General features: G+C 48.5%; 1 protein-coding gene across 1 annotated transcript in view; it reads right to left on the reverse strand.

The window, feature by feature from the left end:
- DOP1B (DOP1 leucine zipper like protein B) overlaps positions 1 to 27741 on the reverse strand; it is a gene marked incomplete at both ends in the record, with an annotated part of 124094 nt that overhangs the window by 18550 nt on the left and 77803 nt on the right. The window contains 8 exons of the mRNA XM_080695713.1: positions 260 to 406; positions 525 to 634; positions 1666 to 1745; positions 15893 to 16037; positions 20936 to 21002; positions 21103 to 21207; positions 23208 to 23263; positions 26684 to 26818. Of these exons, the coding sequence (XP_080551839.1) occupies positions 260 to 406; positions 525 to 634; positions 1666 to 1745; positions 15893 to 16037; positions 20936 to 21002; positions 21103 to 21207; positions 23208 to 23263; positions 26684 to 26818 (845 nt within the window). The remainder of the gene's footprint in view (positions 1 to 259; positions 407 to 524; positions 635 to 1665; positions 1746 to 15892; positions 16038 to 20935; positions 21003 to 21102; positions 21208 to 23207; positions 23264 to 26683; positions 26819 to 27741) is intronic.

Below are 27741 nucleotides of genomic sequence, written 5' to 3' on the forward strand. Positions count from 1 at the left end.
GTAGCTCAGAGGTCGAATGCTCCTGGGTTCCATTCCCAGACCCACCAAAAAAAAAAAAAAAAGCTTAGTGAAATTCTTCTTCTGATAGAAGCGGAGTTCGAGGCCTTTCTTGGTGAGCCCATGGCTGACTCGCAAGCCTGCGACGGGGCTGCCTAATTATTTGGGTTGCTGCTAAGGGCCTTTCATTTCAGCAATGAGTTCACTACGGAAACCCAAACCCCGAAGACCCAGGGCGCGTTTCGACGGCGGCCGTTCTTACTGAACACAAGAGGTATCCATCTGAAAGAACGCGGGGTCCAGAAACAGCTCCAGCACGGCTTTCTTCCAGGCTCTTTTGGTGTAGGCGTAGCCGCTCAGGGAGCCCAGCAGCTGCGCGCCGGCCCGGAAGCTTGGCGCGTTGTAGGCGCTAAGAGCGGTGGGGAGAGAAGAGGGTCAGGGCCCAGGCTATCCGGGGAGAACCACTGGACCCACTTCTTGAGACATGTTTCCTGCACATGGATGGGGCGAAGCGGAGGCGCTGTTACCTGTGGTTGCGCAAGTAGGGAAAAACGTAGTAGAGCAGGCGGGAGATCAAGGGTATCGCTCTTTCCTTCTCGTCGCTTCGATAGACCACGTCCAGGAGAGAAGCCAGCACCTGAAAGAAAGAGGCGGTAAGGGCATGCGGACCTGAGCCGGGCGTGGCGGGCACGCTTGTCATCCCAGCATCTGGAGGCGGAGACAAGAGGATCGTGGTTCCCGACAGCCTCAGCTACTTAGTGAGGCCCTTTGCACTCAGGGAGACCCTTTTTCAAAGTAAAGAATAAAACACAGGGCTGGGGGTGGAGCTCACGGGTAGATTCCATCCACAGTACTGCAAAAAAGCAAAAAAAAGAAAGAAAGAAAAGAAAAAGAAAATGGGGAGCAGGTGGCAACGGGAAGCAGCACCCTCAAAGGAAAGCCACAGAAGAGAAGTCCATGCTGCAGCTGGAGGCTGCTATAGTTTAGGTCTGGAATGTTCTCCACAGGCTCCCGTGCCAAAGGCTGCCTCGCTACAGGAGGAACCCCCAGGAGGCGGGGCCTAGTGGGAGGCAGTTAGGCCACTGGAGACACCGCTGAAGGCACGATCAAGACCACAGCCTTAAGCCGGGCGTGGGGGCGCACGCTTGCAATCCCCGCGCTTGGGAGGCTGAGACAGGAGGATCGCACGGGTTGGAAGCCAGCCTCAGCTACTGAGTGAGGCTCTCAGCAACTTAGTGAGACCCTGTTTCCAAAATAAAGTATGAAACAGGTCTGGAAGTATAGCCCAGAGGTAGAAAAAAAAGAAAGAAAGACCAGAGCCCCTTCTCTTCCTCTTGCTTCCCGGCCTCCGCGAGCTTTGCTCCACCACACCCAACTACCATGACGGTTTGCCTCACCACAGCCCCCAACAATGGAGCCAGTCAAATGTGGACTGAAACCTCTTAAGTCCTGATCCAAAGTAAACCTTTCTTCGTCTTAAGGTTCTTTCCTCAGGTATTTTGTCACAGCAATGGAGAGCTGGCTGACACATGGCACAAGCTGACTTCGGAGCTCACCCAGGAGGGCACAGCTCACGCCCACTGGCACCTGAGGATGAACACGCTCCTTTCTCAATGACTCAGGATGGCAAGCATTCCACGAGGGACCACAAGTCAGGTGTGTATTTACCTCTGCCAGAAGAGAGAGGGCTTGCACGCTGTAGACCGAGGGGGCGGACGCAGACACCATTGTTGAGGCCGCAGTGGCATCTGTTGACAGAAAGAGGCATTTGTGTATAGCTAGGATGGATGGGTCACTGTTTACTGTCCCCAAGCCAGCATGTACACCGGTCATGCTCTCCTGCCTTCCGCACTGACCATTCGTGTAACACAGGCATTGTATTCTTTCTTTTCTTTTCTTTTCTTTTTTTTTTTGATGGTAATGGGGATAGAACCCAGGGGCTTTCTACCTCCGGGCTACACTCCCAGACCTATTTTATATTTTATTTGGAAACAGGGTCTCACTAAGTCGCTGAGAGCCTCACTCAGTAGCTGAGGCTGGCTTCGAACCTGTGCGATCCTCCCAAGCGCGGGGATGACAAGCGTGCGCCACCACGCCTGACAGGCATTCTATTCTGTTAACATTCAGTTTCAGCACCTGAGAATGTGGACGTTTGGCTCAAACAAATTAGCACAACGCAGCGTCTCCTCGTTCTTAGAACTCCAGTGTCCCCTCGGGTGGGCCGTCTAACAGCTTGGTGCCTAGGCCCCTTGACCTCTTCTCTTCCAACAAATTAACCCTCTGTTCCAGCTCAGCCTCTAACTCCCCTGTCCAGCCCCAACCCAACCAATCTCCGAAGCCTGACCTGTTTGCAGCTCTGACCACCCTTTGCCTGCACCCGGGAGGCTGCCTCCTTCAACGCTGGTGCTCCAGCAGGCTTCTACTCTCCACCTCCGCACTGATGCCATGGCCCCATCTGCCCGCAAACACCCTTGCCTTCCTGACTTCTCTCTCCCTCCAAAGAACTCACTGAGAAACCGGCAATGCCGGTATCACGAACCGTCAGCCAGCCAATGCGACAGCAGCCGTCACGGCTGGACTGTGGTGTGGCTCCTCAGAAACTCATACCGAAACTGTCACTGTACTGGCGCTGGGAGGCGGCCGTTAGGAGCTGACGAGGCTGCCCGAAGTGGCGGCGCCTGCCTATAATTCCAGGACTTGGACGGCTGAGACAAGGAGGGCGCAGGTGTGAAGGCAGCCATTTAGCGAGGCACTCAGCAACCCAGCCAGACCCTGGTCCCGAGTAAAAGACAAATACAGCTGAAGACACAGCTCAGAAGTAGAATGTCCTTGAAAATCAGAGGACTTCCGGGAAGATGGCGACCGAGAAAAGCGGGGCTTAAGAGCCCCGCTAACAACAAATCTCCATTACCACAAAATCAGCGCCTTTCATAGCCAGAAAACACCATCACCAGAGAAACAAAAAAATCACCAGGCTCCAGAGAGAAAGCGGACTGAGAACAGAGCTCAGAGCCACACAGGAGATACACCGGCCTCACGCCCGAGGACGCGCGGCAGCAGCGCCATACTGCCGGCGGCAGCGGCGACTTCACCAGACGGCTACAGCAAGCCGAGGTGAGCCGCTGCGGAACAGCCAGGTGGGATTTCTCGCCGCAGGTAAAATCTAAAGCTCCCAGTGGCTGAGCTCAGCACACGCTGCAGGGATTCAGAGGGGAAATCAAAACCAAGAAGAAATATGCCAGCCTCACGGCCGAGGGCGTAGCAGCGGCGCCATATTGCCACCGGCGGCAGCAGCAGAGAATTCACCGAATCCAGTACAGCTACATCTGCGTACTCAAGAACAGTGAGTCAAATTGCGGGCCACAGAGGAGAAATCCCAGTACTGTACTCCTTGGGACTTGACCCAGTGGGGGAGTGGTGGTGGCAGAGATATCACACCATAGGAGAACGTGCAACCTGGCACCCCCCACAGTCTAAAGCAGCCTCTATCGACTCTCTGGGTCGGAGACTCTGTGATACAACCCAGTAAAGGAGTAGTGGGGTCTGAGATACTACAGACTCGAGATCCAGAACACTTTAAGTGAAGTCATAGTGACCCAAGGGAAGAACCCAGAGAAGGCACAAACATCGGAAATCATGGGAAAGAGGAATAATACTGGAGCAATGAATGCCCACAACCCCACAACATCAGAACCCGATAAAACAGAAAATCAGAGATTTCTAGAAGATCAAATCAGGAGAATAACTGTAGAAATAATAGAGGTGCTTCGAAAAGAACTCAGAGAGAGCCAAAAAGAGATAAAGGATGCAATTAATGAAGTAAAGGCCTCAATTCAAAGCACAAACAACCGATTAGACCACATGGAGAACAGAATCTCACTCTTAGAAGATGATAATTCCAAAAATGAACGCATAGTTTCTAATCTAGGAAAAAATATCCGACAGCAGGAATCTGATATTGAAGAAATATGGGCCCATTTTAAGAGAGTTAACTTAAGAATAATTGGAATAGAGGAGGGAAAAGAAAGTGAAACCAAAGGGATCAACAATCTCTTCAAGGAAGTAATAGCAGAAAATTTTCCAAACATAGAGCAAGAGGTTGATACACAGGTCCAGGAAACTTATAGAACTCCCTTTAGACAGGATCGGAGAAGAGGATCCCCACGCCACATAATTGTCAAAATGACCAATGTGGAAGCCAAGCAGAGAATCTTAAAGGCAACAAAAACAAAGGGCCAAGTGACGTTCAGAGGCAAGCCAATTAGAATCACTCCAGACTTCCCAAACCAAGTCATGAGAGCCAGAAGGGCTTGGAGTAACATATTCCAAACTCTGAAAGAAAACAACTTCCAGCCCAAAATTTCCTACCCAGCAAAACTTTCTATCAAATTAGATGGAGAAATAAGAAGCTTCCATGACAAACAGAAACTGAAGGAATTTATGTCTTCAAAACCAGCACTAGAGAAAATACTCAAAGAGATTAACTACAAAGAAGAAATAGGTAACACACACCAGAACCAGAGAAACAAGAGTTTCCATCCAACAGACAACTAAGATTGGTTATCTGTGGAGATTCATTATTTATGTTAGTCTTTTACCTATCTCTAAATGGTATTGTTTGCCTTTATTGTTGTTAATTTTTAGGATTCCTAGTTCTAATATTAATATACCTTCTGATATAGCATTTGGAAATATTTTGTCCCCTTCTATTAGTAACTGTTAACTCTGTTTACATTGTCTTTGGATATACAATATTTTTTTATTTTTTAGGGAGTTTGTATACTCTTCTGTTGCCTGTGCCATCAAAATCATATCCAAGAAATCACTGCCAATTTCAATGTTGTGAGGTTTTATGACCCAGATTTTCTCCTAAAAGTTTATAGTCTTAAGATTTATATTTAGGTTTTTTATCTATTTTGAGTTAATATTTGTATATGGGATTAGGTAAGGGTCCAACTTTATTCTTTTCCATGTAATTATTATGTTTCAACAATATTTAGTTAAAAGATTATTATTTCCACCACCAAATGTTCGTGGAAACCTTGTCAAAAATAACTTGACAATATAGGGAAGAATTTAGCTCTAGGCTTTTATTTAACTCCAATGGTTTATATATCTGCCTTTAGAATAGTACTACACTGTTTCAATTATTGTAGCTTTATATGGTTTGAAATCAGAAAATATATATCTTCTAGCTTTGTTCTTTTTCAAGATCGTTTTGGGTATCTAGAGTCCATTTTCCATATTAGGATAGATTTTTTTTTCCTGAAAAATAAATATATAAATATATGATAGTTTCACCTAAAAAAAATAGAAAAAAATATTCTCTGGTAAGAAAGAAAGTAATAAGAAATATTGAAATGTTATCTTTAAGTCATCAAAAGCTTGGTATCAGACAAATGAAACTGTTATGTGAGATTATCATTTTTAATTTTGGATAAATTGCTATAATACTAGATGTCAACCACTAAGCCAAGCATGGGAGGGAGGGATGGGGAGAGGATGGGGTGGGGATCGGGTGGGGGCTGACTGGGCGATGTATGCATGTATGTCTACAAAAGTTTGTATCTCACTATGATGTATGAATACAGTGCACCAAAAAAAAAAAAAGTAGAATGTCCTTGAGCTCAATAGCTCAATTCCCAGCAAAACACACACGCACACGCACACACACACACGCACACATGCACTCACGCACGCACAATGACTAGATTAAGAGGCATACAAAGCTGGGCGTGGTGGCGCACGCTTGTAATCCCCGCGCTTGGGAGGCTGAGACAGGAGGATGGCGCAGGTTCGAAGCCAGCCTCAGCTACTTAGTGAGGCTCTCAGCAACTTAGTGAGACCCTGTTTCTAATAAAAGATAAATGGGTCTGGGAGTATAGTCCAGAGGTAGAAAGCCCCTGGGTTCCACCCCCAGTACCAACAAAAAAAAAAAAAAAATAGGCATAGAAGCCTTTTTTTAAAATTTTTTTGCAGCAATGGGGATTGAACCCAGGGGCATTCTACCTCTGAGATACACTCCCAGCCATATTTATTTACTTACTTATTCATTTATTTATTGAGGTACTGGGGACAGAACTCAGGGGCATTCTACCTTCGAGCTATATCCCCAGCGTTTATTTTTTATTCTTTTTTCTTTTCTTTTCTTTTCTTTTTTTTTGGTGGTACTGGGGGTGGAACCCACGGGTTTCTACCTCTGGACTATACTCCCAGACCCATTTATCTTTTATTAGAAACAGGGTCTCACTAAGTTGCTGAGAGCCTCACCAAGTAGCTGAGGCTGGCTTCGAACCTGTGCGATCCTCCTGTCTCAGCCTCCCAAGCACGGGGATTACAAGCGTGCGCCACCACACCCGGCTATTCTTTATTTTTTTAAACAGGGTCTTACTGAGCTGCAAAGGGCCTAAGTAGCTGAGGCTGTCCGCGAACCGTGATCCTCTGGTCTCGGCCTTCCAAATGCTGGGATGACAAGCATGTGCCACCATGCCCGGCTCTATTTTATTTTTTATTTTAAAATAGGGTCTCGCTGAATTGCAGAGGGCCTCACTAAGTTGCTGAGGTTGGCCTTAAACCTGTGCTCCTCCTGTCTCAGCCTCCCAAATACTGGGATTGCAAGTGTGCACCACCACACCCAGCGTGGTTGCATTTTTTTTGGGGGGGGGATTTGGTAATGGAACCCAGAAGCATTTGGCCTCTAGGCTACACCCCCTGCCCTATTTTTTATTCTTTATTTTGAAACAGGGTCTCACTAAGTTGTGGAGGCCTCACTAAGTAGCTGAGGCTGTCTGCAAACCGCGATCCTCCGGTCTCAGCCTCCCGAATGCTGGGATTACAAGCGTGGCCACCACGCCCGGCTTTGCGGGGTTGCAGTTTTGAAATCACCACATCCAGTCATTTAAGTCACTGCTCAGTCAGCCCCACCTTGAAGTCAGCAGCTCTGGTATACAACAGTTAGCCTCCCCACCCTTTTTGTGGTACTGGGGGTGAAACCCAGGGGCTTTTCTACCTCTGGGCTATACTGCCAGACCTATTTTATACTTTATTTGGAAACAGGGTCTCACTAAGTTGCTGAGAGCCTCACTAAGCTGCTGAGGCTGGCTTTGAACCTGCGCGATCCTCCTGTCTCAGCCTCCCAAGCGTGGGGATTACAAGCGTGCCCACCACGCCCGGCTTGTGAGTCCCTTTTCCCCCCCTGGTACTAAGGATTGAAACCAGGGGCATTCTATCTCTGAACTATATACTCCTAGCCCTATCTTTATTTTGAAGCGGAGTCTCACTACATTGCGGAGGCTGGTCCCGAGCCCGTGGTCCTCCTGTCTCAGCCTCCCAAGTATTGGAATTATTAGCACGTGCCACCACACCTGGCCTGTGAAATCCTCTGACCAACCTCCACGTTGGCTCTTGCTTGATACAGTCTGGATTGCTCACGACAACCAAAGGGATTTTTTTTTCTTATTCTTAGCTCAATTGTTTCTGTATGTTTTTTTTTTTTCAATCTTTCTTTTTGGAACTGGGGATGAGACTCAGGAAAGTATACTTGCAAGCTACATCCCAGCTCCAAAGTGATTGTTTTTGGTACTGGGATGGAACCCATTCTACCAGCTTGGGCATTCTACCTCCAAGCTACACCCCCAGCCCTTTTTTTTTATTCCTTATTTTGAAACAGGGCTTCACTAAGTCGCAGAGGGCCTCACTACGTAGCTGTGGCTGGCCTCGAACCTGCAATCCTCCTATCTCAGCCTCCCAAGTACTGGGATTCCAAGCGTGCGCCACCACGCCTGGCTCAAAGTGGTGTTTTTTTAAAGACTGAGAACAAATCACATCACTGCTGTGAAGCGTGGCTCCCCGTAGCCGGGGGACAAGATCCAAGCTTCTTACTCGGCTCTACACAAGCCCAGCACCCGTGGCCCCCGTTCTTTCTCCCACCTCTTCCCACGGTTCTCTTTAAGCTGCCGCCACGCTGGGCTCTGGACTCCTGTCCAAGCTGGCTCCTACCTCTGGCTGTCCCCCCTGCAAGGCCTGAGCCTCGGCACAGCTGCGCCCTGATGGCTCCCATCTCGGCATGGCTGCGCCCTCCCCAGGGACATGTGCTGTCACAGCTGAGAGACCCCGCTCCCCACGCCCAGTTTCCTCCCACATGACTCATTCTTTTCTCACAGTACTAAGAAGCACCGGGAACTCTATGGTAATCAGGTTGTTCAAATAAAAAAAATTTTTTCTTTTAGTACTGGGGATCAAACCCAGGGGAATTCTACCTCCAAGCTATGCCCCCAGCCCTGTTTTATTCTTTATTTTTTAATTTTTTATTTTTTGGTGGTACTGGGGTTCCTGGAAGTCCTTCTACCTCTGGGCTACACTCCCTGACCTATTTTTATATTTTTATTTGGAAACAGGGTCTCGTAAGCCAGCGCGGCTGGCTTCGAACCTGCGCGATCCTCCTGTCTCCGCCTCCCAAGTGTGGGGATGACAAGCGTGCCCACCACGCCCGGCTGTTTTATTCTTTATTTTGAAACAGGGTCTCACTAAGTTGCAGAGGGCCTCACAAGTTGCTGAGGTTGGCCACAAACATGCGATCCTCCTGTCTCAGCCTCTCAAGCACTGGGATTCCAAGCGTGTGCCACCATGCCTGGCTTCAAAAAATTTTACTTTGAAATAATTTTAGAGCTGTGTGTGGTGGCGCAGGCTTGTAATCCCCGCACTTGGGAGGCTGAGACAGGAGGATCGCGCAGGTTCGAAGCCAGCCTCAGCTACTTAGTGAGGCTCTCAGCAACTTAGTGAGACCCTGTTTCCAGATAAAATATAAGATAGGTCTGAGAGCGTAGCCTGGAGGTGGAAAGCCTCTGGGTTCCACCCCTAGTTTCTTTCTCTCTCTCTCTCTCTCTCTCTCTCTCTCTCTCTCTCTCTCTCTCACACACACACACACACACACACACACACACACACACACACACAGAAAGAAAAAAAAGAAAGAATTTTAGATTTCAGAAGAGTTGCAAAGATAGGCAGGCGTGGTGGCACACGCTTGTAATCCCAGCTCTTGGGAGGCTGAGACAGGAGGATGGTAAGTTTGCAGCCAGCCTTAGCTACTTGTGAGGCCCTCTACAACTCAGTGAGACTCTGTTTCAAAATAAAGAATAAAAATGGGCTAGGGGTATAGCTTGGAGTAGAATACCTCCAAGGTTGAGGGTCTCATTAAGAAGCTGAGGCTGTCTGTGAACCTGTGATCCTTCTGTCTCAGCCTCACAAGTACTGTTCAAGCATATGCCACCACGCCCAACTCTAATTCAGGCTTCTTGGGAAGCTCCAAAATCACTTCTAGCTTTGGTATTCTACAATTTCTAAGTTTTGCTTTTGTTGTTTTTTTTTTTTTTTTTTTTTTTTGGTGGTACTGGGGGTGGAAACCAGGAGCTTTTCTACCTCCGGGGTATACTCCCAGATCTATTTTATATTTTACATGGAAAGAGAGCCTCACTAAGTAGCTGAGGCTGGCTTTGAACCTGTGCGATCCTCCTGTCTCAGCCTCTCAAGTCCTGGGATTACTAGCACGTGCCACCACGCCCAGCTAATTTCAAAGTATTAAGAAAAATAACCCAGGTAATCATTTGACCACAACATTGTGATGAGGTTAAATGTAACTACTGCACAAAAGCCAGGCCCAACAACACTGGACCCAACGAAGTTGCCATGTGGCACCGCGTGGAAGAATTTAATTAGCACTTACGCCAGAAACAAGCAGAGGCGAGCTAGCCGAGGGGAGGAGCCCATCCCACTGGCCACACCACAGCCGAGGGGCGCAGCTGCTGGTGCATGCTCGCCAACGAATGTCCTAGTTACAGCATCTCTGTTATAGGGTAAAACATAACTATTTCTCTTATGCAAACCACAGGACCAACTATACAATAAGTCTGGCATGATTGAATCCTGGCATGCTCAAACCCATGAAGGACCAGAACAACACACACACACACACACACACACATACACACACATACACACACACACACTCCACACTCTTTCCCCTTTCCTCCTTCTTTTCTCCTTTTCCCTCTCCCACTCCCTCTGTCCCTCTCTCTCCCTCTCCTGCCTCAGGACTCTGCCAGCAAAGATGTCACACCTAGACCTTGTCTTCATGAACCAAGAGTGATAATAACCCCCCTTCCTTAGTCGGGCACCCAGCCTGCAGTGCTGTTATTAGCAACAGAAAACAACACGCCTACCTTGAAAGATCTGCCCAGCGCAGCCCAGCCAAGGCCCTAAAGCCTACACGTGTCCTGGTCCACGTCCCCTTTGAGACTATAGAGGGTTTTGGGATTCTGACCCTGGCAGCTACCAGGAGGCCTGGTTTAGAGCTGATCGTGTTCACTCCTCACTGCTGTACGTGAGAGCTCTCCTTCCCTCCTGAACAAGTGGCAGCCTCTCATCAGTTTGTTGATCTAAGGAGTGAAGACCAGGCACCAGGCACCAGCCACCTGCAAATCTGAGAAGAACCGACTCAAGGACTTCTGGACACGAATTGTGTCTCTTCTGACAAGCCCACATGACCCTGAAGAGCTAACGCTTAAAAAGCACTCCATTCCCTAGCCTGCCGTGAGGTAAAGCCGGTGCTGGGGCCTCCGAGGCCGGGATTGGAGCCTGCCGAGGGGCTAGGCAGGTGCTGGGGCCAGCGAGGCCGGGATCGGAGCCTGCTGCGAGGCAAGGCCGATGCTGGGGCCTCCGAGGCCGGGATCGGAGCCTGCCGAGGGGTTAGGCCGGTGCTGGGGCTAGCGAAGCAGGGATTGTAGTCTGCCGCGAGGTGGGCCTCCGAGGCTGGGATCAGAGCCTGCTGAGGGGTTAGGCCGGTGTCGGGGCCACTGACCAGCATCGGAGCCTTCCGTGAGGCAAAGCCGCTATTGAGGCCTCTGAGGCCGGGATTGGAGCCTGCTGAGGGGTTAGGCCGGTGCTGGGGCCAGCGAGGCCGGGATCGGAGCCTGCCGTGAGGCAAGGCTGGTGCTGGGGCCTCTGAGGCCATGATTGGAGCTTGCCAAGGGGTTAGGCTGGTGCCGAGGCCAGCGAGGCTGGGAACAGAGCCTGCCGTGAGGCAAGGCCGGTGCTGGGGTCTCCTAGGCCATGATCGGAGCCTGCCGAGGGGTTAGGCCTGTGCCGGGGCCAGCATGGCCAGGATCAGAGCCTGCCGCGAGGCAAGGCCGGTGCTGGGGTCTCCAAGGCCGGGATCAGAGGCTGCCGAGGGGTTTGGCCGGTGCCGGGGCCAACGGCCGGCATCGGAGCCTTCCGTGAGGCAAGGCCGCTATTGAGGCCTCTGAAGCCGGGATCGGAGCCAGCTGAGGGGTTAGGCCAGTGTCGGGGCCAGCATGGCCAGAACCAGGGCCTTCCATGAGGCAAGGCCGCTGCTTAAGCCAGCGATGTCTGGATCAGTCCACCGGGTAGCCAGGCCACAACTGGGGCCATCAAGAGTGGGATCAGTATTTGCAACACGGCATGCACAGAGAAATATCGCAGAAAATTAAAACCAGATGCTTCCCCTAATCAGCAATAACTAGGAGGAAACAGGCAACAGGAAGTGGTCGAGCTATAGAAAGGGCCCTATAGTGAAGCAATTAAGGTGACCAATCAGAGGGTATGGAATAGGGGAGGATGGAGCCTCTTTAAAAAGCAGGAGGCACGTAAACACATGTATCAAAGTTAATCACCAAACAAGCATGGGATGAGGGAGGGGAGGGAATGGTATGGGGACTGGATGAGAGCTAATTGGATGATGTGTGCTTGTATATCCTCTCAAGTCTTATATTCCAATGTGATGTATGATTACAATGCACCAATAAAAATAAATTAAAAAAAAAATCACTCCATTCCCTTGTTTGGGGAGAATCCAGGGTTTGATTCTGAACTCGTATGTTCACTGGCTTTCTCCTGTTTGCTAGCAAATCCATCAGTTTCTTTCTCCTTCTTCCCAAAGGCTTGTGCCAATTATTTATTTCAGCAAATTGGGGCAGGTACTGGGATTCCGTTACGAGACTGCTTTGGTGCTGTCCAGTTTCTCCTTTACTGCGGCACGCCCGTGCACGACGAGCTGCTTGACTGAAGACGCACCTGCCAGTCTTTAGATCGCCAGTGTAAGGACCTGCATTATCACACTGAATTCATGACGAGGACTTGGAGCTGCTCTTGCTCTGAAGCACCGACTCCTCACTTGGGCCTGCAGATGCCCAACAGGGGATAAAGCTTCGTATCCTGTTCCCATTTTGTGCCTCTTCTTTACCACAGTAGACTTTGGGTCAGGTCCCTGCTCAGTTCTGTAGGCAGTCATGTTAATTGCCTACGCAGTGTCTGTCTAAACAGCAGGCACACAGGATTCACTAGCCCTTAATTTACCTATTGCATTCTCCTTCCAGACTAGGGACACAGTGGGGCCTGGTGGCGCACGCCTGTAATCCAGTACTCAGGAGGCTGAGACAGGAGGACCGCAGGTTCAAAGCCAGCCTCAGTAACTTAGCAAAGGGCCTCAGCAACCTAGTGAGACCTTGTTTCAAATAAAAAATAAAATCAGGCTGGGGTGTAGGTTGGCAGTAGAATGCCTCTGGATTCAATTCCCAGGATACCCCCCCAAAAAAAAAAACCTGGGGGCACCAAGATAGGTGTAATTAAAGTATTTTCAGAATTTGCAAGGACATTCAACTGCCAGCTTTGACAGTGCCTGTTCCTGACACCCTGGAATGATGCCTAGAAACCTCTAGTGACTGTCCTAAGCCTGCAGCCATGCTGGACTCCGGAAAGGCAGAGCCTGGCAGACAGATCACGCCACGAGGAGATCACTGTCCCCAGCAGGAGCTGGATGGTCCCTCAGCAATAACGGCTCAACCAGGCTGCTTCATTATGCATGCTGTGGAGGCTCGGGTCCTGCAAAGGCTCCTGGTCCCCAGCGCAGCAGGTGCAGGGGCGGGGCTTTGGGGCAGGAATGGGACCTTGTGGCTTCTGGGCTCATGGGAGGATTAATGACTGGATGGCATCTTTGGGAGCTGATGGAAACTGGAGGAGGTGGGACCTCACTGAAGGAGTCTTGGGGACTCGATCTTGCCCCTGGTTCCACCCCCCTCCCTCTGTCTCCCCAGAGCCGTGAGCGGAGCAGCTGCCCCTACCACAGCTATCCCCATAATGCTCTGCCAGCTCCAGGCCGAAGCAATTAGCATGGGCTGAAACCCCTGAAATGAAGAGCCAAAGTAAGTGTTTTTCTTCTTTTCATTGTTTTTTTTTCTTCAAGTATTTTGTCCTAGCAGCAGAAAGTTGTCTAACACACACATACTGCCCCTGCCCCATTCTTCCTCTATTAATTTTTTTTTTTTTTTTTTTTTTGTACTGGGGATTGAACCCAAGGACATTCCATTCTTTTCTTTTTTTTTTTTTTTTTTTTTTTTTTGTGGTACTGGGGGTGGAACCCAGGGGCTTTTCTACCTCTGGGCTATGCTCCCAGACCTATTTAATACTTCATTTGGAAACAGGTCTCACTAAGTTGCCGAGAGCCTCACTCAGTAGCTGAGGCTGGCTTCGAACCTGAAGCTGAGGCTGGCTTCGAACCTGCGCGATCCTCCTGTCTCAGCCTCCCAAGCGCGGGGATTGCCCGGCGAACCCAAGGACATTCTATCTCCTAGCTATACCTCCATCACTTTTTATTTTTTGTTTGGAAACAGAGTCTCATGAGGTTGCTGAGTCTTGATACATTGCTGAGGCTGGTCTCAAATCTGGGATCCTCCAGTCTCAACCTCCCAAGTACTGGGGTTACAGCCCCGTGCCACCACCTCCTGTTCCAATTCTTTCTCTATTTAAACCATACTTCGTGTTAGTCACAAAGACATGGCAAAGATGCTGGATTTTCCTTGTCTCCCAGTACAGCAATATTGATTAAATTCCTTTCCTGATTCTCACTATCATTTTTTGTTTGTTTGTTTGTTTGTTTGGTGGTACTGGGGATGGAACCCAGGGACATTCTACCTCCTAGTGACACCCCAGCCCTAATTTTTAATTTTTAATTTTTGAAACAGGGTCTCACTGAGTTGCAAGGGGCCTCACTAAGTAGCTGAGGCTGTCTGCGAACCATGATCCTCTGGTCTCCGTGATTAAAAGCTTGGGCCACCACGCCCAGCCCATCGACTGGATTCATTGCTTTCTCTGGGGCCAGTGGCTGGACCTGATTTGTCGGGGCCGTCACCAATATGTGACCCCAGGCCTGGGTCCTTTTTCTCTCTGAGTTGTGGAACCAATAACAAGACAGAACACTATTGTGAACATTGATTGACCAGTGAGACTTATTCTTGGCCAAGAATAGAAGTAGGAAATAGACTCACAAACCAACTTACTAACCCTTAGGGTTTGAGAGGTTATATTATATAAGGCAAAAGAAAGCAGGCACAGTGACACACATGTGAAATCCTAGTACTTGGGAGGCTTAGACAGGAGGATCACAGGTTCGAGGCCAGTCTCAGCTATTTAGTGAGACCCTTAGCACGTTAGTAAGATTCTGTTTCAAGATAAAAAATAAAAAGGGCTGGGAGTGTAGTTCAGAGGTAGAATGCCCTTAGGTTCAATCTCTAGTACACCCCCCTCCAAAAAAAGGAAAAAACTCCAAAAACATATAAATACAGGGCAAAAGAAACGAGAAGGCAGGGTAAGCCAATAAAGGGGAGGAATATTCATGTATTATAATGAAGTCAGAGGTTGTCTTAAGATCTCTCTGGTTGCCACTTACATCTAACAGGTTTCAGATAGCCCACGAGAAGAGGAACTTCTGCTTCTAGTATCTGGTCCTCAAGGGCAAGATTAGGGTGGGGTAAAAATTCAGCTGGGCCACACAGGCAGTACAAAATCAGGACAGGGCGGTAGGACCCCTAGAGGGGGCCTCTGCCTGGATCTCTAACAATTTCAGATTCTTGTGGCATCTATTGCTGATCACTGACTGGTCCCCAGCTATGCTGATGAGTCTCTGCATCTCTTGGCCACATTCCTAGGAAGCTCTGGCTGATAACAGGGCAGCCCAGTGCCTATTATATGGAGCCATTTTTATTTTACTTTTTTGCAGTACGGGGTATGGAACCCAGGGGCATTGTACCTCCGACCTACACCCCGAGCCCTATGTTTTAGTCTTTATTTTGAAACAAGGTCTCACTGAGTTGCAAAGGTCCTCACTAGGTAGCTGAGGCTGTCTGTGAACCGCGATCCTCCTGTCTCAGCCTCCCAAATGCTGGGATTACAAGCATGTGCCACCATGCCTGGCCCATTCTTGCTTTTAAAAATTCTTTTTAAAATTTTTTGCTGGGGATTGAACCCAGAAACATTCTACTGCTGAACTGCAACCTCAGCCCTTTTCTGTTTTTTGAAACAAGGTCTTGAGCCGGGCGTGGTGGCACAGGCTTGTTGTAATCCCAGCATTCGGGAGGCTGAGACAGGAGGATCGCGATTCGCGAACAGCCTCAGCTACTTAGTGAGGCCCTGTGCAACTCAGTGAGACCCTGATTCCAAAGTAAAGAAAAAAAAAAGCTGGGGGTGTAGCTCAGAGGTAGAAGGCCCCTGGGTTCCAGCCCCAGTACCACACACAAAAAAAGAAACAGGGTCTCACTAAGTTTCTGAGAGTGTTGCTAAGTTGCTGGGTTTGGCTTCAAGCCTTCCATCCTCCAGTCTCAGCCCCGTGCTTGGTCTTGTTATCGGTTCCACAATTTCAAGAGGGAAAAAGGACACAGTTGTTGGGGTAAAAAATTTGTAAGATCATCATCTTCCAGCCTCACAGAGTTTCTCCTTCCTTGCTTCCTTTCCCCCACGGGTGGTGAGAAGGCTTCAGATCTTTCTGAAGAGAAGCCAGCCCCGTGCCTGTGACATCCCTTTCGTCCCTCCGCCACCTGCCACCTACCGTACAAATCATCCTCGGAGTCAGGTTCCTCCAGGGACACCTGGGGCTGCGCCTTCACTTCCAGATTCCTGCTGAGCCAGCTGGTTTGTTCCAAGGAAGAGCCAGCGATGTTCCCTATCGCTTCCAGGATTTTCTGAGTGATTTCCTAAGAGATATCAGAAGAAAAGGAAAGGAAGTTAAAAAGTTTAGGTACGGAAAGGCCACCACCTAAAAGAAAGAAATATAACACAGGCCACAGCTGGGAGCCCTTTATACCTTTATAGAACACTGAAGTTTCTTTTTTCTTTTTTCTTTCTTTCTTTTTTTTTTTTTTTGTGGTACTGGGGGTGGAACCCAGAGGCTTTCTACCTCCGGGCTGTACTCCCAGACCTATTTTATATTTTATTTGGAAACAGGGTCTCACTCTAAGTTGCTGAGAGCCTTACTAAGTAGCTGAGGCTGGCTTCGAACCTGCGTGATCCTCCTGTCTCAGCCTCCCAAGCGTGGGGATTACAAGCGTGCGCCACCACGCCCGGCTTTGAATTTTCTTTTTTAAAATTTTATGTATTTATATATATTTTTTAGTACTGGGAATGGAAACCAGGGGCATTCTACCTCTGAGCTACACTCCCAGCCCTATTTTTATTCTTTATTTTGAAACAGGGTCTCACTGAATTGCAAAGGCCCTCACTAAGTAGCTGAGGCTGTCTGCGAATGGTGATCCTCCTGTCTCAGCTTCCCAAATGCTGGGATTAAAAGCGTGTGCTACCACACCTGGCTCTTTTTATTTTTATTTAAAAAAATGTTTTTAGCCGGGCATGGTAGCACATGCTTGTAATCCCAGCATTCAGGAGGCTGAGACCAGAGGATAGTGGTTCACGAACAGCCTCAGCTACTCAGTGAGGCCCTCTGCAATTTAATGAGACCCTGTTTCAAAATAAAGAATAAAAAAAGGACAGGGAGTGTAGCTCGGAGGTCAAATGCCCCTGTGTTCCATCCCCAGACTTGCAAAAATAAAAAATTAAATAAAAATGAAAAATAAAAATAAAGAATATAAAAATGTTTTTTGGGGCGGGAGTGGTGGTACCAGTAATTGTTAGGCAATGGATACAGCAGAGATAGAGAAAGGTGGATTATCTGCACCTGCACTTAGTGAGCGCGCTGTCCAGAGACAAGAGAGTACCACCAGCCTGGGAAAAGGAGTTGCTAGGTAACACCGCAGGAGGATAGCAGTCAAAGCCTTTGAAGGGCCAGGGTCCGATGGGAGGGAAAGCTCTGTTTTGGGGCTCTCCAAAGTGTCTCTCCGGCACTCTTCTTGTTTTCTTCCCTTTCTATTTCTTACTTTGTAATAAAGACTTGCTTAAGCTGCAGACAAGCCATTCTTTAATGTTAAGAATCAACATTTCTATTGGAATCCAGGGTAAGAGCAGAAACCAAGCTGTTTCTCTGACTCTGGATTCGTTTGATCATGGGCATAATGAAGTTTCTGAAAGGTTCAGGGAGGGCGGAAGAGATGGGAATGGCAGCATAGGTTTATTGGAATAAAACCCATGGAGGGGATCTCCAGGAAAGGCTGGCGTCCGTGTCCACTTTCAGACTAGAAGTTTCTATAGGTTGTTTAAGGACAGATTCTACAGGCAGGGAGAGGGGCAGTTAGCTATTATCAGTGGGGGCTGTTAAGGGAGATTGGTTAACTATTGCCAAGGTGGGCCATCACATCTGTGTTAAGCACTATAATGGGCTGTTTTCCTGTAAGCAGAGGAGTCTGATAAGGGGCTTTAGCAAGTCTTAGGGAATTTGGATTCACTTTTGTTTGAGGCTCTAACAGTTTTCTCTGCCTTAATCCTCACACAAAAAGTAACCTGAATGGTGGCTTATTGTTAATCTTAAATTAATTGTTCTGTCTTCCTGCCCCCTCAAAACGAATATTCTGATTTTTGTTTGTTTTAAAGCTCTTCTCTGTCAAACCAGCTTCCCCATCTCTGGTCATAGAAACACATTGATTTTATGGAAGGAAGTAGTTACCAGGGGGGGGAATGTAAATAGCCCCCCCTTCGCTTCCTCTCTGACTGACTGATAACCGCTCATCTTGGAGGTCACGCAGCTGGGTAGTTCACTGCTGTCTCCCATTGTCAGCTCTGCTGTAGATGACCTCTGGCATATGGGTTATGATGATAAAGTTTGTCTAGATTCCTTTTTAGGAATTTGAGAATCACTTTGATGAAGACACTGGCTGTCCCCTTGTGGGGCAGGAGCCCTGGCTAGGTCCTGGAAGTATGTCCTTGAAGATGGCTCTTGGCTAAAAATCTACACACAAGAGAGAAGAACAAGGCTTTCTTCAAAGACCCCCTCTGAGGTACTCAAGAAGACCTTGTTTCAAAATAGAGAATAAAAATAGGGCTGGGGGGGGGGTCACTCGGAGATAGAATGCCCCTGGGTTCCATCCCCAGTACCACACACACAAAAAAGATTAAGGCAGCCAAGTCGTACCACCCAGCCCAGGCCACATGGGACCCAAGATCGTGCCGCTCAGTCTCAGCTGTGCCAGTATTGGGAATAGCCTAGGAAGATTTGAGAAAGCTCTGATTATTAATATATTTCAAAAATAATTGTCAAAATGGTGCAGACCTGGGTAAAGAAAGGACTTGATTTCTGCCTAAAAGCAGGCAGCTATTCCAATGTAAATTAACCTAGCTCAAAGGAATTAACAAGTCAGTAGAGGAGAGCTAGGGCTTCCTCTTTCTACACAGATCTACATGATGATCTAGGGAGGATGTGGGCCTTAGTCCTTCATGAAAGGAGACACCCTGCCACACCTTGCTGGGGGAAGTACCTTACAGGGAGGTTCACTACATCAGAATTACGTAAACAAGCCGGGCGTGGTGGCGCACGCTTGTAATCCCCGCGCTTGGGAGGCAGAGACAGGAGGATCGCGCAGGTTCGAAGCCAGCCGCGCGCGCTGGTTTAGGAGACCCTGTTTCCAAATGAAAATGTAAAAATAGGTCTGGGAGTGTAGCCCGGAGGTAGAAGGGCTTCCAGGAACCCCAGTACCACCAAAAAAAAAAAAAAAAAAAAGAATTACGTAAACAAGATGGAGGTCATGGGTATAAAAATTCTGGTCCCGGTCCACGGGTCCACGTGCTGTATCTGGGGAGTGGCGAGTTGGCCCGGGCCACCCTCCCCCCTCATGCCATTTTGGCATGGGGCTGTAACTATTTTCTGTATTTCTATCTTTTTAATAAACTTCTTTAAATCTTCAGCAAGTATTCGAGCTATGAATACTTATCCTTAGCTCAGGACAAGAATCTGTGTTTTTTTTTCCTGTTTTTGGTCGTTTTGGGTTTTGTTGTGGTTTGAGGGAAATTGTGTCCGGGACCCTAACAGGGATCCCTGGGAACAGTTTTCCCACAACCATATTCCCACACTGTAACATATTTCACCGTAACATATAGTATTTATGTATGTATTTATTTATTTTGTGGTACTAGGGGTGGAACCCAGGGGCTTTCTACCTCCGGGCTATACTCCCAGATCTATTTTATATTTTATTTGGAAATAGGATCTCACTAAGTTGCCTAGAGCCTCACTAAGTAGCTGAGGCTGGCTTCGAACCTGCTCGATCCTCCTGTCTCCGCCTGCCAAGTGCGGGGATTACAAGTGTGCCCAGCAGAATTACAGTTTTAAAATCTAGAAACTTCATAAGCCTTCACTCTATGGGGCCTGCTTCTTAGGCAAAAATCCTCACTTTTAAGCATAATGGCCCCTCCTCTCCACACCTGAAATTCCTGAAATACTTGGTAAACAAAGGATCCCTAAGAATGTTTGACCTTTGGCCAAGCCCAGGCTTCGCCCAGCACCCACCAATGAAATGGCAGGACCTGAGGATTTAAAAAACAAAAACAACAACAACAAAAAACCAAAAAACGGGGACTGCCCCCCCCATGGTTGCCTATAAAAAGAACTGTGAAGACCCCCTCCCCAAGTCGCTCTCTCCCTTTGGAGGTGGGTTCTGTTCCTCCTTGACTGTGTACCTCCTGCTATAAACCTCTGTCTCTTACTGGCATGTGCTAAATTCTTTTCTGCTGCAGAAGCTAAGGACTGATCATGAGTTCCTGAGGTGAGTGATGGACCTGTAGCCTAAATGATACCTGTGTTTTTTGATTCTAAAACAGGGTCTTGAGCCGGGTGTGGTGGTACACGCTTGTAATCTCCGCGCTTGGGAGGCTGAGACAAGAGGATCGCGCAGGTTGGAAGCCAGCCTCAGCTACTTAGTGAGGCTCTCAGAGACTTAGTGAGACCCTGTTTCCAAATAAAATATAAAATGGGTCTGGGAGTATAGCCTGAAGGTAGAAAAGCCTCTGGGTTCCACCCCCAGTACCACCAAAAAAATAAAAAATAAACAAAGCAGGGTCGTGTGGTGGTGTATGACTATGATCCTAGTACTTGGGAGGCTGAGATATGAGGATCGCAGGTTCGCAGCCAGCCTCAGCTACTTAGCCTCCGCAAGTGAGACCCTGTTTCAAAACAAAGAATGAAAATAGGGATGGGGATTGCAGCTTGGAGATAGAATACCCCTGGCTTCAATTCCTGGTACCACAACAAATAAATAAAAAAGGGTCTTGAGAGTTTGCTGAGTCTCAACAAGTTACCAATGGCTGTCCTCAAACCCGAGATCGTCCTGTCTCTGCCCCCCAAGTACTGGGATTACGGGGGGGGGGGTGCCAATACTTCTGCCTGATAACTGTCTTTTTGAATGGTACTTAATGAGTTAACTACCTGGCAGCGGGTCCTGGAAAGAGCAGGGCTGAATTAGAGGGTTGAGCCTTTTCTGGAGTACTCAGGATTGAACCCAGGGGCGCTCTTCCCACTGAGCTCTCTCTTCTCCCACTTCTATTTTTATCTTGAGACAGGGTCTCACGGGAGCCCCCGCTGCACCTGGTGAGGGTCGAGATTTTCAGCCCCACCTGCTCTAACCTCCTGCATGGGGATTCTGCCCAGGCTGACTGTCCACATCCCCTGCAGGTAGAACAGCATTCTGCAAAATGGTTTCACGTACAGACCTACCTGCAGGTCTTTTTGATCTTTCTTGTTTTCCAGACTGGGAGTTCTTGTTACAAAGTCGTTTAGCATGCTGTGAAGAGACAATCAGCTTTGGGTCAAAAATGCTGCAGAAATAAAATACGTTCCAAATAAAAAACACTACAGCTGTGCGATTGTGGGTAACGGCATACCTGAGAAGCAGAAAATACCCTGGTGGAGCCAGGTTCAACTGCACAGACTCCTTTAGTACTCCCAACAGTGAAGCAAAGTTCTCTTGTAAGGCTGGTGTTGGAAGCCTATTAAAGAAAGAAAAGTAGAAACAAAAGTTAACACCCAACCATGAACAAGTGCAAATACATTTATTTATAAGCACATTTTTTTTTTGGGGGGGGTATAGTACTAGGAATTGAACCCAGAGGCATTCTCCTTTGGAGCTACCCTCCCAGACCAGTTTTATTTCTCATTTGGAAACACGGTCTCACTAGGTTGCTGAGAGCCTCACTAAATTACCAAGGCTGTCCTCCAATCTGCAATCCCCTGTCTCAGCTTCCTAAGTACTAGGATTGTAAGCCTGTGCCACCATGCCCAGCTTATAAGCACATTTTACAGGAGTTGGAAAGGCAGCGGCGGGGGGTGGGTGGCAGTGTATCCGGCTGACCTGCACCTCGCGATGGTTGAGATTTTCAGCCCTTCATCCTAAACTCCTGCGCAGGGGTTCTGCGCGGGGCTGACCACTGTGACATCCTTGGAATGGTACACTGAGCACCAAAATATTTGAGCTCATTTTGGTGTCGTGGGCAGCACCTGGAGTTAGGGCTGATACCTTGCTGCTGACAGGTGAGATGCTCCTGGTTTCCTCATCTATCAAGGAAATGCCTTAACTAAACACTCAGCTTTGAGATTTGTCTGGCCTTCAGAATAATCCTTCTGCCCTGACATAGCTGGTAGCACTCCTTGGCTGTCAGAGGCTGCAGTGTCAGGTCAGAGGACACCCACAAGAAGCTGACCACCCCTCGGAGGAGCTCCCTGGTCAGACCTTCCGGGGGATAAGGAGGTTGCGGATGCCACAGCCACAAAGCCTGGCAGCACCATACAGTCTTTGAAGGCTCAGATGTGGACAGAGGGCTCCAGGCCCTGGTCTGGTCCCCAGCCACTTTGCCTTCCTCTGCAGAAGATGGGTGATTAAAAAGAACAACAAAACAAAAAACTACCCTGCAGATGCTGGGAAAGCAGACCATCACAAGAAACGCCCGCTAGTGTCATAGTATGCACTGGCCATCGATAAACAGGGGAGTAACTTGCCTTTCACCCGCCCAAGGGGACTGCATTGATGCTCCCCGGTGAAGGGCAGTTGTTCTAACAGAGCCTAGACCCCGGGACTCCTGTGTGCGATCCTTGGTTACCTTCCTGCGAATTCAGAACTTGGGGAGTCGGAAGGACTGTGAGATGCTATAAACCAAGGTACCTGGTTGCCAGAATTTTTTTTTGTGTGTGTGTGTGTGGGGGGGTACGGGGGTAGAACCCAGGGGCTTTTTCTACCTTCGGGCTATACTCCCAGACCCATTTTATATTTTATTTGGAAACAGGGTCTCACTAAGTTGCTGAGAGCCTCACTAAGTAGCTGAAGCTGGCTTCGAACCTGCGCGATCCTCCTGTCAGTCTCCCAAGTGCTGAGATTACAAGTGTGCACTACCACGCCCAGCTGTCAGAATTATTTGCAGCGACACTGCTTATGGAAAGGGGAAGATACTGAGGCTGCCTTGAGAAGGTGTCTGTATCCCCCCATATTTATGCAACAGAGAGCCCCGGTCCAGAGAAGAGGCCTGGGATGTTGCCCTGGCAGGATCTGAAGCCCCGTGAAGCTCCCAGCTATGCTGGGGAACCCTCCTGCGCGTCTCTTAGCTGGGCCTGAGCTTAGGGAGTCGGCTGAGCAAACCAAGCAGCCGGCAGAAGCAACAGGAGGTGCTGACAATATTCCGAGGCCCACCACTTCTATTTGTGGTTTTTTTTCTGGTATCAATTTAATGCAAATCTGAATCTTTTAAAGTTTAATAGGCTGCACTTAGAGCCTTGTTGACAAAGTATTCAGTGTACGCACGAATTGTAAAATGTCAGACGCGATCTAGGGAGAAAGCAAAGCAAAGACACTCAGGCCCTTTCCACTCCTCGGGAAGAAATGAAGACACCGTCAAGGCATCTTCTGAGCCAAAGCTTTCCAGGAGTCAAGACATGAAACTGACTTGTTACACATGCTTAGTGCAATGGCCTCAGCGACTCAGGATGTTTCTGAAGTTACCTTTGGATAAAAGCATAGCAAAACTGCAGTACGGGGATGTCCACGAGGGGGGATTTCTGAAAATGAAAGCAAAACCAGTTACTCCAAGGTGACAGGAAAGGAGGCTAACAGAATTCAACCAGCTGGTCCTGGGGGCCCCCACCTCTAATCCCAGTACTTGAGGGGCTAAGACAGGAGGATGGCAAGTTCAAGGCCAGGGCATGGTAACTTAGCGAGACCCTGCTTCAAAATAAAAAAAATAAAAGGGACGGGGTGTAGCTTAAAGGTAGAGAACCTCTGGGTTCATTTCCAATAACACACACACACACAGAGACACACACAACTCACGTAAAATGAAAGGGCTCTTTATGTTTGTTTGTTTTTTGCGGGTCTGGGGATGGAACCAAGGGGCATTCGACCTCCAAGCTATACCCCCTGCCCTGTTTTTTTTTAAATTCTTTATTTTGAAACAGGGTCTCACTAAATTGCGGAGGGCCTCACTAAGTAGCTGAGGCTGTCTGCGAACCATGATCCTCTGGCCTCCCGTATGCTGGGATTACAAACGTGCCTCACCACGCCCAGCTCTATACGTTAAAAAGCAAATGTTCCAGCAAAAAACCTTTCACATAAAACAAGACTTGACAGTACCCCTTACATAACAATAAAAACAGGGGCATCGGGGGTCCCCGCAGACTTCACAGCGATTCCCATCCTGTTTACTTTCCACTCTAGCTATCGGCCAATACTCAGAGAAGACATGGCATTATAATTCAATCTCCCAAACAGAAAAATAAAGCGAATGTCCATCCCAATAAACGCATATGATTACTTATAGACAAGAGACAAGAGAAGATCCTTTCTCCTTTTTGTGGTCCTGGGGATTGAACCCAGAGGCACTCTACCACTATGCTATATGGCCAGCCCTTTTTATTTTATTTCTTATTTTTATTTATATTTTTGCAGAACTGAAGATTTTTTGAGACAGGATCTTGAGCTAAGTTGCTGAGGCTGGCCTGAAACTTGTGATCCTCCTGCCTCAGCATCCTAATCTGCTGGGAGACAGGAAAAAAATTCCCAATTCTTAGCTACAGAGATTCCTTCAAACCCAGCCCAGGCAAGCTCTTCAAATTGCAGTGGTTCCAGCTCTACTACTCCTGGGTATCTTTCAGAAAACGATGGCGACACATGCCTATCACATTTACAGAAGCACGGTCCACAGTTGCCAGGCCATGGAACCAACCCAGGCGTCCGTCGGCACATGGACGGATTACACACAGTGGAGTTCTACACGCGATACACACAGTGGAGTTCTACTCCACAATCAAGGAGAGCAGAATGATGTCATCTGCGGGAAAATGGAGGGACCTGGAGACCATGATGTTAAGTGAAATCAGCCAGGCGCAGAAGAAGGTGTGACTTAGGTTTTCTCTCCTATGACACAGGTCACGTTGCTCGCATATTCAGGAGCTATAGAGCGATCCACTTACGCTATGTGGCTGAGGCCGTGCTTGAGCCTGCGATCCTCCTGTCTCAGCCTCTTAAATACTGGGATTACAGGCATGTGTCACCAGGCCTGATTCCACTATGGAATTAATTTTTGTGGGTATTAAGCCTTATTATATATTTTTTTTGAAGATTTAAAGAAGTTTATTATAAAGATAGAAATACAGAAAACAGAAATACAGCCCCATGCCAAAATGGCACGGGGTAGGGGGGGGTGACTCGAAATGAATACACCCAAGCCCTATTGTATTTTTTATTTTTATTTGGAATCGAGGTCTTAGTTGTAGAGGGCCTAAGTTGCTAAGTTCACGGAGGGCTGACTGTGAACCCGAGATCGCCTGTCTCACCTTCCCAAGTACTGGGATTACAAACGTGTACCACCACACCTGGCCCACTATGGAATTTTTTTATATTTATATCTTTTGTGGTACTGGGGGTGGAACCCAGGGCCTTTCTACCTCTACGCTACACTCTCAGACCTATTTTCTATTTTATTTGGAAACAGGGTCTCACTAAGTTGCTGAGAGCCTCACTCAGTAGCTGAGGCTGTCTTTGAACCTGCGTGATCCTCCTGTCTCAGCCTCCCAAGTACTGCGAGTACAAGCGTGCGCCACCACGCCCGGCTCCAGTATGGAATTTAAAAAGAAAAAAAGGCAGCTGAGTGTTTTGGGACTCACCTGTAATCCCACTACTTAGGAGGCTCAGACAGAAGGACCACAGGCTAGAGGCCAGCCTCAGCAAGTTAGTGAGACCCTGTTTAAAACTAAAAAATTAAAATAAGGGCTGGGGTGCAGCTCACAGGTAGTATGCCTCTGGGTTCAATCCCCAGTACCACAAAAATGAAAAATAAAACAATAGCCCTGCGACTTGTCTATTCCTGTGCATATCTAAGCAGGGGCTTTTTTTCCCCCTGAGGCACCACAGATGGAACCCAGGGGCATTCTACCTCTGAGATAACACCCCCAGCCCTATTTTTATCTTTCTTTCTTTTTTTTTCCCTTTTCTTTCTTTCTTTTTTTTTTTTTTTGGCACTGCGATGGAACCCAGATGCTTTCTACCTCCAGGCTACACTCCCAAACCTATTTTATATTTTATTTGGAAACAGGGTCTCACTAAGTTGCTGAGAGCCTCACTAAAGTAGCTGAGGCTGGCTTCGACCCTGCACGATCCTCCCGTCTCAGCCTCCCAAGCGCGGGGATTACAAGCGTGCCCACCACGCCCCGCTCCCAGAGGCTTCTTGATTCCATTTCTTAGAGCATTTATTTATAAAACGCTTACAATCATAAATGATCCCTCTGTCCCCTGCAGATGTATGTGTGTCGCTTGTAACGCAGAGTCCTTCTCAGGGACTTGGGCGCTTCTCTTTGAAGCATAACAACCAAGTAAGACAGGGCCTCCGCCTGCCGGTCTGGGGAGGTGGGAGCCCAGTTCCCTAGAGCAGCCGAAACCTGGGCGGATCTGCGCCACTGACCTCCACACCTGCTCCTCTATAATCCCCACTTTGCCTGACCCGCCTAAGCCTGCTTGTCACCTTCCCTGGTCCATCCTCCTCCCTTAAGCCACTGCTGCACAATCAGAGCTGAGCCCACCTCCTCCCTCCGCGGCTGCGGTCACAGCGCCCCCTAGCGGCGACACCTTTCACCAGTCGGCCTGCGGCCTGCACTTCCCTCTGACACCTCTCAGGCTGTGAATTCCTTGAGGCAGCTGACATTTCCTCTGTCTAGAGACTTTATTCCATGTGGTGCATAGAAAATGCTGGGAACCAGGTCCCGGGCAGCGTGTGCTGTGGGTGGGCGTGAGGACCTCCAGCTGCCCTCTCCTTTCAAACAGGAGCCCCAGAGCCTGAGGCCCCCCGAGCACAGGAATGACGCCTCGGCCCTGGAACCCCAAGCACCCGACTTGCTACCCGTACTGCCCTCCTGACCCAATTTCTAGGAAAAAGCATCAGGAAGCTACCACGCGAGCACCTGTGGACATGGGTGCCCGCTTCTCACCTCGTCGCCTTTGATTTGCGGTGGCCTCTTCACCACCTCCTTCACCAGGAACAGCACTGTGTCGGTTTGTAGGGTGCTGAGAGCACAAATTAGGTCCACGAGGGTGAGCTGGGACGCACTTGCTGCCGGCACTATCTGCAGAAGAAAAAGTAACTGCTTGAAAGTGTGCAGAGAGCCGGGCGTGGTGGCGCACGCTTGTTATCCCAGTACTTGGGAGGCTGAGGCAGGAGGATCGCACAGGTTCAAAGCCAGCCTCAGCTATTTAGTGAGGCTCTCAGCAACTTACTGAGACCCTGTTTCCAAATAAAATAGAAAATAGGTCTGGGAGTATAGCCCGGAGGTAGAAAGGCCCTGGGTTCCACCCCCAGTACCACCAAAATAAAAAAAGAAAGAAAAGATTTTAGAAAAATATTCATTTTTAGTTGGCATCAACAGATGAAACCCAAAATAAGAGAATAGAAAAGAAAAACAAATCAGTCAGGCCCATGCTAGGTGGCCTTGGTAGGGAAGCCCAGGGACGGGGGCACATTTGTGTGTGGGGTGTGTGTGTGTGTGTGTGTGTGTGTGTGTGTGTGTGTGTGTGGTACTGGGGATGGAATCCAGGAGCATTCTACCTATGCGCTACACCCCATCCCTATTTTTTAATTATTTTTTATTTCTGAAACAGGGTCTCACTGAGTTGCAAAGGGCATCTGAGTAGCTGAGGCTCATCATGAGCTGTGAACCTCCTGTTTCAGCCTCCCAAATGCTGGGATTACAAGTGTGTGTCACTACACCTGGCTCAGGGAGCACATTTTGATGGCAGAGTTCTCCATGCCATGGTCATGAGCATTCGGGTGGAAATCAGTTGGGATGAGGCTTCCTGCCTGGGGAGGACCCCACAAATGTTCAAGAATGTGGTCCAGGCCCTAAATTGTTGAGGCTGTCCTTGAAATTGCAAGCCTCCTGTTTCAGCCTCCCAAGTAGTAGGATTACAAGTGTGCGCCACCATGCCCGTTCTAACATCACCATTTGTGTGTGTGTGTGTGTGTGTGTGTGTGTGTGTGTGTGTGTGTGGT

This window comes from Muscardinus avellanarius, assembly GCF_963383645.1.
Source record: "Muscardinus avellanarius genome assembly, chromosome: 5".
Classification (NCBI taxonomy): Eukaryota; Metazoa; Chordata; class Mammalia; order Rodentia; family Gliridae; genus Muscardinus; species Muscardinus avellanarius.